This window comes from Pleurodeles waltl, chromosome 9 (assembly GCF_031143425.1).
Source record: "Pleurodeles waltl isolate 20211129_DDA chromosome 9, aPleWal1.hap1.20221129, whole genome shotgun sequence".
Taxonomy (NCBI): Eukaryota; Metazoa; Chordata; class Amphibia; order Caudata; family Salamandridae; genus Pleurodeles; species Pleurodeles waltl.
This window is the reverse complement of record NC_090448.1, coordinates 776,645,435-776,657,734: the sequence shown is the minus strand read 5'-3', so window position 1 is coordinate 776,657,734 and position 12,300 is coordinate 776,645,435. Positions and strand designations below refer to the sequence as shown.

The following is a 12,300-nucleotide window of genomic DNA, read 5'->3' as shown; positions in this document are numbered from 1 at the left end:
TCCACTAAATCCTTCAGATTATGGGTCACTAAAATGCCTAGGTATCGTATTTCCTGCTTATTTGATATTGCCCCTACTTCCATATTCCACTGCATAGTTTCTGTTTTTTCCACATTAATCCGATACCCTGATATCCTTCCAAATTGTTCGGCCAGTTCTTTAACTGTGTTAAAAGCCAATGGCAGGTTGTTAGTATATATCAGCAAATCGTCTGCATATAAAGACATTTTCTTTTCCCAACCATTGCAGCAGAAGGGCGAGATAAGGAGATTTTGTCTGATTTTTCTGGCAAACGGTTCAATATACAAATTAAACAATACAGGAGATAAGGGACAACCCTGCCTAGTACCTCTTGAAATTGTAATGGGGTCCGTAATTTTCCCATTCACCAGAATCTTAGCAAACGGAGATTTATAAATCTGGTCAATAACCCCACAAAACTTTGATCCTAAGTTGGCCCGCCTCAAAATCGATTTCAAAAAGTTCCAATTTACTTGATCAAAGGCTTACATTACATCTAAGATAATAATTGCCAGTGGTGCCCCAAACGTTGTAGCCATATCTATTGCCCCAATCAATTCAAAAGTTAATTCATGCAGGTATCTACCTTTAGAAAAACCTTTTTGATCTGGGTGCACCAAGTTGTTAACTATCTTACTCAACCTATCCGCAAAAATTTTAGCTAGTAATTTATAATCACTGTTCAGCAATGATATAGGCCTGTAAGAAGCACATTTCGCTGGATTTTTATCCGGTTTCAAAATTAAAGAGATCACCGCCTCATTCCACGAGAGAGGAATATCATTGCCAGATTCCAGAATCCCCCCAAACAGCTCAGTCAGTGCGGGGATAATTGAGTTCCCTAATACCTTATAGACCTCCACTGGGATACCATCCGGACCCGGCGCCGTCCCAGACTTACTACTAATCAAAATTCTCCTAATTTCCTCAGCCGTTATTGGAGCATTCAGTGCTTCCCTCTCCTGCAATGATATACCTAAAGATATGTCGGGCCCCATCCAATCCGTTAACATATCTTCATCCACCTCTAACTCCTCCGAATACAATTGTGATTTTTTTTTTTGAAAAGCCGATTCTATTGCCGCCTCATCCGATCTTCTTTCTCCTGACTGCTCCATTTCAACCTCCTTGATGTAATTCCTAACATGATCTGTTTTGACTTTCCAGGCTAACAACTTCCCCGCATTTTCCCCATATTCAAAATGAGCCAATTTGTTTGCCTCCCATTTCCTTTGAATTCTTCCCTGTAATACCTTCTCCAACTGACTTCTCAACCCATCCAAGCTAGCCCTCAAAGCCTCAGTCTCCTCCGCTTCTATTATTTCGACTTTATGCTTTCGCATTTCCTGCTCTATTGAATTAATCTCGTTTCTGAACAGTTTACGTTTCTGGATGGAGCTACTCATAATCTCCCCTCGAATAACCGCTTTAAACGTGTCCCATACTACTGATATTGGGGCGGAACCCAAGTTTACGCAAAAAAAAAATTCTGATTCCTTACGCAGCTTTACCAGCACCTCCTGATCCAGTAACAAGGAGCGATCAATCGTCCACCGATTACTGAAACTTCTCTGCAGAAAACTCATATCCAACACAACCGCAGAGTGTTCTGATAGGTGAGAGGGCAAATACGCTATATTCTTCACTTCCTCTCTCAAACGTGAGTCTTATAGAAAATAATCGATTCGGGAGGCATGTCTGTATTTCTTATTAAAAAACGAAAAATCCCTGCTGTTCCCCACCCTTTGTCTCCAAATATCGCACAAGCCAAATTCCTTCATCATCCTCCTTAAAAATTGTTGCGACTTAGGCGTGCCTCGCGACTTGCAGTTATGCCTATCCAGCTCATTATCTAACACAACATTAAAATCACCCATCAGAATAACCAGGTCCGAAAATTCGAGAAGCTGAGAGAAACGACGCTTCAAGGGCTCTTTATCGTCGCAATTGGTGCCATAGTATCCTGATAATACCAGATTACGACCCCCGAATCGTACTTTAACTATCACCCATCGCCCTGCTGTATCAGATCTAACTTCCAAAATTACCACATTCCCCTTCTGTGAATGTTTAACTAAGATTGCCACCCCTTTATTATGATAGCTGTGTTCTTTACATGAAAACTTTTGAACCCACCTCAACTTTTGTATTATGTTAATGCACTCCGCCTTTGTTAAATGCGTTTCCTGCAAAACTAAAATTTGCGCCGTTGAATCATACAGATACTGTAATATTCACTCCCTTCTTCCTCGCACCCTCAAGCCATTAACATTCCATGAAAGAATTTGCAATGATATGTTCTTCACCCCCTGACTTCTCTCCCTACTAGCTATCTTTCAATCTTAGGAAACAAATAATTGGGTTGAAAGAGGCACTACTTTTTTCTTTTTTCCCACTCTCCCTCCCCAACCCTGACCCTAGTCCCCTCTCCCCCTCCCCTTCCCCCCATACCCCACCCGTGGAGAACCCCCCCCCCAACTGAGGACCATACTGATCCCCAATTTTTAGAGCGCCCCCGTGTTCCTGGGGAATTTAAACTCTGAACACAACCTTATTTAGCGGACTGCCCATTTTTGACTACTGCCAGTAATTCATCCGCCTCACTTATATCTCTGATATTATACATTTTGTTATTATACATGACCCGGAGGAAGGCTGGAAATTTCAACTTGGCCGAGACCCCCAGAGATTTAAAAATCTCCAAGCGTTTCCCGAGCTCCCACTGCCTATCCATAGTAACCCTGGATAAGTCAGACCTGATCTCAAAAACAATATCATTCACTCTTAAAGATTTTTGTTTCAATGCTCTAGATAAGATCTTCTCTTTCATCTGGTATGTCAAGAAGTTTATCAAAATTTTCCGAGGTATACTACTGTTCATTCGCATCTTGAAAGGGTACAGATGAACTCCTTTCCAATTTCCTCCTCAGTCTCCTCCAGATCGACAGCTGTTTTAATGAATGATACTACAAAGGCCTTAAGATCATTACCTTCTATACCTTCAGGAACTTTCAATAGCTTTAAATTGTTTCTTCTTGAGTAATTTTCCAGTTGCTCAACCCTATTTTTTAATGCCTGTTCGCTCCCCTTCAGTGTGTCGATCTCACCCTTATGTTGTGCCAGTTCCTCCTTCATACCCCCCATAGCTTCTTCCAAGGCCTGAGTTCGCTCCATTACGCCATACATTTTTCTTTCTAGAATAGCACAAACCTCTCTTATCTCCCCTTGATTTACTTCTGAGTTCCCAAAGCCTTTCTTTACATCCTCAGAAATAGACAAAATCAACGCCTCCAACGAAGAACTCAGCGAAGGGGAGGGAACAGGGCCGACTTGAGCGGATTCCTCAACCACCGACTCAGACACAGGGTCTTGAACCTCTGCGGGTATAGCGTTTGGGATCTGAACTTGTAAAGGGGCCATCGGTTCCTCTCCTGACAATGGCGGGGGAGCATCGCCCACCCCCTGCCCTCGCCCGCAGCATCATCCGACTGCCAAGTGGCGACCTCCATTACCCCTCTGGCCTGACCATGGGTAAGCTTAATTACTTCTGGTCTTACTTTAAAAAAAGACCTTAGGGAGGGCGTCAACTTATCTCTCCCCTTAAGCCTGCTTTCCCCCACCTTCCTCACAACAATCCTTCCTCCTTCCCCAGATTTGGATTTAGACCTTTTTTTGGCTGACCCCCGCCCTTGTCTCCCTTATCTGCTGTAGTCACAACCAAATTGTCCAGCTGCCGCTGATCAGTCCCCTCCACTCTTGTTAAGCAAAGCTGGGGAGAAAGGGTATCACCCCCCCCCCCCCACACACACACACACTGCCTCACCATTTTTCTCCTGGCTCCCTTCTCCAAAGTTTCCTTGAGTTGTGCTCCTTGCCTTAACTTCTCAGCTGCTTCTCCATAGGAGCCGCTACTGCAGCTGCTACTGCCGCTATTCCCCCGAAGGGGAATTCGCGCCGAACCTTTCCGCGCCCGGCGCAGCTCCAGCGCAGCCCGGTGCCACCAGACAGCCCCCGCTGTCCTCCGGCCTGCCTCAGTATCAAAAAAACACGGAGCGCACCTCCGTGTGCCTACGGCCGTGATCTGATCGGCAGCCCCGTCCTGCCGCGTCCCCCAGGAACCAGAACCGGAAACGCCCTAGCGCGCTGCGTGAACGCCACAGCCCGCCATGTTCTCCAATGAATGGTGATATAACTTTTGGTAAAAATTTGGGATTTGTCCGGAGAACTACTTTATGTTTATGTATCTGTATAAAGGGTTCTTGTATAGTAAATGCTTGTATTTCACTTACTCTTCTAAGAGATGTGATAGCTATCAGGAAGGCTACTTTCCAAGTTAAGTATTGCATCTCACAAGAGTGCATGGGTTCAAATGGTGGTCCCATGAGCCGTGTTAACACAATATTGAGATTCCATGAGGGGACTGGTGGTGTTCTCGGGGGTATGATTCTTTTTAATCCCTCCATAAATGCTTTGATGACTGGGATTCTAAAAAGTGATGTTGAATGTGTAATCTGCAGATAGGCAGATATTGATGTGAGATGTATTTTAATAGAAGAGAATGCTAGTTTAGGTTTTTGTAAGTGTAATAAGTAGCTTACAATGTTCTTTGTGGAAGCATGTAGTGGTTGAATTTGATTATTATGGCAGTAATAAACAAATCTTTTCCATTTGTTTGCGTAACAATGTCTTGTAGTAGGTTTCTAGCTTGTTTAATGACCTCCATACATTCTTGTGTAAGGTCTAAATGTCCAAATTCTAAGACTTCAGGAGCCAGATTGCTAGACTGAGCGATGCTGGATTCGGGTGTCTGATCTGTTGTTTGTGTTGAGTTAACAGATCTGGTCTGTTTGGTAGTTTAATATGAGGTACTACTGACAAGTCCAGCAGTGTTGTGTACCACGGTTGGCGAGCCCAGGTTGGTGCTATGAGTATTAGTTTGAGTCTGTTTTGACTCAATTTGTTTACCAGATAAGGAAGGAGTGGGAGAGGGGGAAAAGCGTAAGCAAATATCCCTGACCAACTCATCCATAACGCATTGCCCTTGGACAGAGGGTGTGGATACCTGGACGCAAAGTTTTGGCATTTTGCGTTGTCTTTTGTTGCGAATAGGTCTATTTGTGGTGTTCCCCAGCGTAGAAAGTAAGTTTGTAGGACCTGGGGATGAATTTCCCATTCGTGTGTTTGTTGGTGAGCTCGACTGAGATTGTCGGCCAACTGGTTTTGAATACCTGGAATGTATTGTGCTATTAGGCAAATGTGATTGTGAATTGCCCAATGCCAAATTTTTTGTGCTAAGAGACACAGTTGTGAGGAGTGTGTCCCTCCCTGTTTGTTGAGGTAATATATTGTCGTCATGTTGTCTGTTTTGACAAGAACGTGTTTGTGGGCTACCAGTGGTTGAAATGCTTTCAATGCTAGAAACACTGCCAACAGTTCTAACTGATTTATGTTCAGTTGTTTTTGTTGAATGTTCCATTGTCCCTGTATATTGTGCTGGTTGGGGTGTGCTCCCCACCCCATCATGGAAGCATCTGTTGTGATCACGTATTGAGGCACTGGGTCTTGGAATGGCCGCCCTTGGTTTAAATTTATAGGGTTCCACCATTGAAGCGAGAGGTGTGTTTGGCGGTCTATCAACACTAGATCTTGGAGTTGACCCTGTGCCTGTGTCCATTGTGTTGCTAGACACTGTTGTAAGGGCCGCATGTGTAGTCTTGCGTTTGGGACGATGGCTATGCATGAAGACATCATGCCTAGAAGTTTCATTACAAACCTCACTTTGTAGTGTTGGCTTGGCTGTATGTTTAGTGTTGTATTGCGGAACGCCTGTACCCTTTGTGGACTTGGAGTGGCAATCGCCTTTTGTGTATTGAGTGTTGCTCCCAAGTATTGTTGTATTTGGGATGGTTGTAGATGTGATTTTTGGTAATTTATAGAGAACCCTAGTTTGTGTAGAGTTTCTATCACGTATTGTGTGTGTAGAAGACACTGTTGCCGAGTGCTGGCTTTTATTAACCAATCATCCAAGTAAGGGAATACGTGCATGTGCCGTCTCCTGATGTGAGCGGCTACTACTGCAAGGCATTTTGTGAATACTCTTGGGGCGGTTGTTATCCCGAATGGTAACACCTTGAATTGGTAATGCACGCCTTGGATTACAAACCTTAAGTATTTCCTGTGGGAAGGATGTATGGGTATGTGGAAATATGCATCCTTGAGATCTAATGTGGACATGTAGTCTTGTTTTTTGAGCAAGGGAATCACGTCTTGAAGTGTTACCATGTGAAAGTGATCTGATTTGATGTAAAGATTCAGTGTTCTGAGGACTAATATGGGTCTCAGCGTTTTGTCCTTCTTTGGAATTAGGAAATACAGGGAGTAGACACCTGTTCCTTTTTGATGGTTGGGTACTAGTTCTATTGCTTGTTTTTGTAACAATGCTTGGACTTCTAGTTGTAACAGGTCTAAGTGTTGTTTGGACATATTGTGTGCTCTTGGGGGCACATCTGGTGGCAATTGTAGGAATTCTATGCAATAACCAAGTTGGATAATGGCTAGGACCCATGAGTCCGTAGTTATGTTTTCCCAGTTGTGGTAGTATGCGGTAAGTCTCCCCCCCACTGGTGTTGAGTGGTGGGGGTTTGTGACATTGAAGTCACTATTTGGTTTGAGGGTTTTTTGGGCTTTGGAATTTCCTTCTTGCCTTTGGGAATTGTCCACCCCTGTATGTTCCTCGAAAACCTCCTCTTTGGTACTGGCCCTGATATGTTGGTCTGACTTGTGAGGTGGAAGGCTCTGTGGTTTGGGAACAAAACCCCCCTCTAAATTGCGGCTTTCTAACAGTGCCTCTGTTCTGTGGGGAGTAGAGCGCGCCCATAGCTTTGGCCGTGTCCGTGTCCTTTTTGAGCTTTTCGATCGCCGTATCCACCTCCGGCACAAACAACTGTTCTTGGTTGAATGGCATATTTAGCACAGCTTGCTGGATTTCTGGTTTAAAACCCGAGCTCCGTAACCATGCGTGCCTACGAATGGTTACCGCAGTGTTCACTGTCCTTGCTGCTGTGTCTGCCGAGTCCATTGCAGACCTTATTTGGTTGTTTGAAATCGTTTGTCCTTCCTCAACAACCTGTTGGGCACGGGTTTGGTATTCCTTGGGCAAGTGCTGAATGATATGTTGCATCTCGTCCCAGTGTGCCCTGTCGTAGCGAGCCAGTAGAGCCTGAGAATTGGCAATCCGCCAATGATTGGCTGCCTGTGCTGCTACCCTTTTGCCTGTTGCATCGAATTTCCGACTTTCCTTGTCGGGCGGTGGTGCGTCTCCTGAGGAATGGGAGTTTGCCCTCTTTCTGGCTGCTCCCACTATCACCAAATCTGGTGTTAGTTGCTGTGTTATAAACACAGGGTCTGTTGGGGGAGGTTTATATTTCTTCTCCACCCTAGGCGTGATGGCTCTGCCTTTTACTGGGTCCTGGAGCACCTGTTTGGCGTGTTTTAACATGCCTGGGAGCTTTGGCAAACTTTGGTAAGAGCTGTGAGTGGATGCCAAGGTGTTAAATAAAAAGTTGTCTTCTATGGGCTCCGCATGCATTGCTACATTATGGAAAGTAGCTGCCCTTGATACCACCTGCATATATGCAGTGCTGTCCTCAGGTGGTGACGGCCTTGCCGGGTAGCAATCAGGACTATTGTCTGAGACCGGTGCATCACATAAGTCCCATGCATCCGGGTCATCTTGTGTCATCCCCGTGTGTGTTGGCGACTGCATTGGGGGTGTTGCTACCGGGGACAGGTGTGGTGAATGCAATGGTGAAGGCTGTGGCGAAACCCTTGGTGGTGTCTTGTCTCTTGCCACCTTTGCCCTTTGCTGCATTTCCGCTTCCTGGAATGCTAGCTTTCGCTTCATTTTTATTGGAGGAAGAGTTTGAATTTTCCCCATCTCTTTCTGTATGTGCAGCCTCCTTTGGGTATGGTCTGGCTCTCCCATGCCTAGTCCCTGCTCAAATATGTGCTCTTGCATTTGGCTGGAAAGGCCGTGCTCTTCTGTATAGGAGCCTGTTTTCGGCTCCGAGGCTGCATGTTTCGACACCGAAGGTTTCGGTACGCTCTTTTTCGGCTCCGAGGAAACCTTTTTGACTTTGGGGGTGTTGAACTCTCGGTGCCGAGACGGTTCGGAGCCGGCATCTCGACCGGAGTCGGATGTGTTCGGCTGCTGGGAGGCCTTTTTTGGTGCCGATGTTTGGTCACCGTGTTATCGGGTTAAGCCATGGCCTGTTGGCGGTGGCATCCCCTTTGGCCTTTAAAATTTTCGAGTGAGTCTTCGACGGGGCTGATTTACTCACAGTTTGTTGCTGCGTCTTCAGCTGCTCACTTTCGGACTCGTCCGAGTCCGAATCTTGAATGGAGAATATCTCCTCTTCCTCGACGACGATCTGTTCGGCCGGTGTCGACGCCATCTGGAGTCTTCTAGCTCTTCGATCGCGTAGGGTCTTCTTCGATCGAAATGCCCGACAGGCCTCGCAAGTATCCTCCCTGTGTTCCGGTGATAGACACAGATTACAGACCAAGTGTTGGTCTGTATAAGGATACTTTGCGTGGCAATTCGGGCAGAAACGGAAGGGGGTCCGGTCCATGAGGTTTGGAGATGGACGCGGTCGGGCCGACCAGGCCCCGCTGAAGAGTGAAAGCCCCGAAGGGCCGCCGGAGCGCTTCTTTTTTTCGGTGTCGATGTGCTAACACTAAACCGGTACCGAGCGCAAACAATACCGTCAAATTTTTCGATAACTAGCTAACTTTCCCGATTTGAAATACGGAGCGAAGAGGAACACGTCCGAACCCGATGGCGGGAAGAAAACAATCTAAGATGGAGTCGACGCCCATGCGCAATGGAGCCGAAAGGGAGGAGTCCCTCGGTCTCGTGACTCGAAAAGACTTCTTCGAAGAAAAACAACCTGTAACACTCCGAGCCCAACACTAGATGGCAGGATAATGCACAGCATGTGGTTCTGCAGCAACACATGCCATCGAACATATATATATATATATATATTAGATGATTGGAGTAGCATGGCCCTACTTTAGTGTCTTAAGTTTTCTTGTAAATTATCAAGCCTATCACTCTTATCAAGACTTTCATTCTCCGCCATATATGCTATGGTCATAGTTCCATTTCCCTGCTTTCTCTGTTTTCTTAACACACATCCTCTACCATCCATTCTCGAGAATATGTTCTGTCCCTCTTCTGCCTGTTGTAGACCCGTGCCTTCATTGCTTGTTTGCTTCATTTGCTCTTTTGCTTTGCATATCTAACCTCCTCCTTCATCTCACTTCCTGCCACATTCAACCATTTGCCTCACCATCTGAACATCTGATTCATCTTCTTTTTCCTTTCTATCAATCTTTTGCTACATCAGTTTGGCCAATTACCTTATGTCCTTCCACATTTCAATGCCTTCTATTTCCTCTTCCCAGTACAACCTAATTACCTTCCCCCCACTGGATTGTTGAAGTTACTGCTGCTCCTCCTTCTCCTCATCTCCTTGCTCTTGTATGGATTTCAAATGGAAGATAAGTGAGCCACACGCTGGTAAATCTAAAATGTGCCTGTCTCCCTGCCACAGCAGAAATAAACATTACAAAAGTAAACTCCAGCAGAACCTTAGTAAAAGTCGTACCAGTGAGATAGCTCCACCACAGGCTATATTTTCTCCTGTGACCAAGTCTACCTTCCTACTCCCTGCTCACAAGGCTGTGTTCTTCGATATCTGTTTCACAGACAGTTGTAGAAGCCTGTACCTTTAGTGGTCATGATCAGGGTATTATCCTCTCGCCCATATCTGCCAAAGCAAATGCTGGTCACCACATCCTGAAAGGAAAAAAACATTACAGATGAAACACCTGGAAAACACAGAGAGCAACAAGAAACTGCAGTGTGTAATCAGCAAAAAACTACTTATTTTATATAAGCAAGGTCTTCAATTGCGTGGTGGACTGATGAAACGGTTACATATATCCTATAAGGCATCTATCTTTTTATGGAATACCCCATCCGCTACCTTTTTCCTCACGCTACAGTAGTGTGAAAATTCTCCCTTCATAAATTTAGGGTTAGAGGTCTATTGGTTGCCATTCCAGTGAAGACTTACCTGCAAATGTAGCAGAACACCGACAAATTCTAAAATTTGTTGGCATTGAGAGGCCCTTGCAGGTAGCTTACTCCCTGGAATACACTTAAACATACATTGCCATCATGGGTAGGAATACCTCAAAAAATGAAAGTGAATGAAAATGAAGGGCTTCTTCCAGTGGAAACGAAAATGTTGCTTACCAAGAAAGCCTTTGTTTGTTGCACGTAGTGCTGTAGAGTCTCATACTTAGCATAATCCTACCATCTAGTGTTGGGCTCGGATGTTTGCAAGTTGTTTTTCTTCTAAGAAAGTCTTGCTAGTCGTGAGGCATAGTGACTGCTCCTCTTGCTAGCAATGCTTATGATCATCGACTCCATTGTTAGACTGTTTTCAAGCAAGGTGGGTAAGGATAGAATGTGAAGTATAGTGTAGGATAATGCGATTTTCATGCAGAAAGAATGAGTGATAACTTATAAAGGTAACTGCAACAACCACAAGTGTCCGGGGAGGAGCGTGGGCTAATGCAAATCTGCAGCACTTCATGCCACAAACAAATGCTTACTGCGTAAGTATTATTTTCTGTTTGAGGCATGTGTGGCTGTAGATACACATGCTTAGCACAGACTGAAACGCAGTCCTCCTCCATAAGTGGTGGCTAGCCTATGGGGGTTGCAGTTGTTTGGAATAGACTATGTAGAACGGCCTGCCCGACATAGGCTTGTTGATGGGCCCATACATCAATGCAGTAATGTTTTGTAAATGAACATGGTGTAGACCAAGTAGCCAAATGTTTTGGTTCTTTCAATATATTACACGAGGGCTTGTTTAACATCTAGGGTGTGTAGAGTCCTTTCTGCAACCGAGTCAGGTTGCGTAGAGAATATTGACAATTCAATACATTGACTAAGTTGATGTTGAGATCCCACCTTAGGAAATAAATTAGGACTGGTACTTAATCCCGCCCTATCTCTATGTATTTGGATGAACGATTCTTCTAAAGGTTAGTGCATGAACTCACCAACATGTCTGAGGGAAGTGATAGCCACTAGGAATTATACTTTCCAGGATAAGAACTAGAGGGGCCAGGAGCAGAGGGATTCGAAAGGAGGGCCTATTAATCTTGTCAATACAATATAGTTCACGTGGGAGCTGGTGGCAACCTAGGAAGAATGCCCGTTTAAAACCTTCCAAGAAGGCTTTAACAACTGGGATCCTGAATAAGGATGTATGTTGTCTGTGTTGCAGATATGTGGCTACTGAAGGTGTAACATTATAGATGTAAAGGCTGGGTGGAAAACCGTAAGCAAATATCCTTAACCAATTAATCCACAGTGCTTTGCCCTTAGACTGTTGGTGGGGAACCGAGAGGCGAAGTTTACATTTTGTGTTTTCTGCTGTGATGAAGAGGTCTATTTGTGACTGACCCCAATGCTGGAAGTATGGGAGGCGTACTTATGGCTAGAATTTCCACTCGTAGACTTGTTGACGGCTCCTGTTGAGGAGATCTGCAAAGATGTTGTCAGTTCCAAGAAGGTAACAGATGAATGATGTATCGGAAAGCCAACCTCCAGATGTTCTGGCCTAGAGAGAGACAGCAGACCGGATCTCCCCAAACCCCTCGTTTCTGGAGATAATACATGGCAGTCATGTGGTCTGATTTAATCAGGACTACCTTGCCAATCAGGTGAGGAAGGACAGCTTTGAGCACTATATGAACAGCTAGCAACTCAAGGTAATTGATATTGAGATGTCTCTGGCTGAGCATCCAGCATCCCTGCACTGCGAGGTGTTGTGAATGCACTTGCCAACCACTGAGGGAGGCGTCTGTTCCTATGGTTCTCTGCGGAATTGGGTCTAAGAACGGTTGTCCTTTAAGGGGATTGTTGGTGTCCCACCACTGCAGAGAGTGACAAGCTTGATGGCCTACCAACACAGGATCGTCTGATTTGACCCTCCGCTTGAGTCCACTGGTTTGCTAAGCACCCATGCAACAGACGCATGTTGAGTCTGGCAATGGGTAATATGGCTTTGCATGAAGCCATCATCCTCACTGTTACCTGCTGGAGAGGCTGGATCTGTGGAATGAGCACATGGAAAAATTGAATCCAGGTGGCATTGGGTTAAGCTATCACCCGTTGTGAGTCCGGGATGGCTC

At 45.2% G+C, this 12,300-nt stretch overlaps 1 protein-coding gene across 2 annotated transcripts in view; it reads right to left on the bottom strand.

Moving 5' to 3' along the window:
* The window catches only part of BBS1 (Bardet-Biedl syndrome 1), a 373,242-nt gene that overhangs the window by 226,411 nt on the left and 134,531 nt on the right, over nt 1-12,300 (bottom strand). For both annotated transcript variants that reach the window (XM_069207969.1, XM_069207970.1), the window contains one exon: nt 9,814-9,883. In XM_069207969.1, coding sequence (XP_069064070.1) covers nt 9,814-9,883 — 70 coding nt within the window. The remainder of the gene's footprint in view (nt 1-9,813; nt 9,884-12,300) is intronic.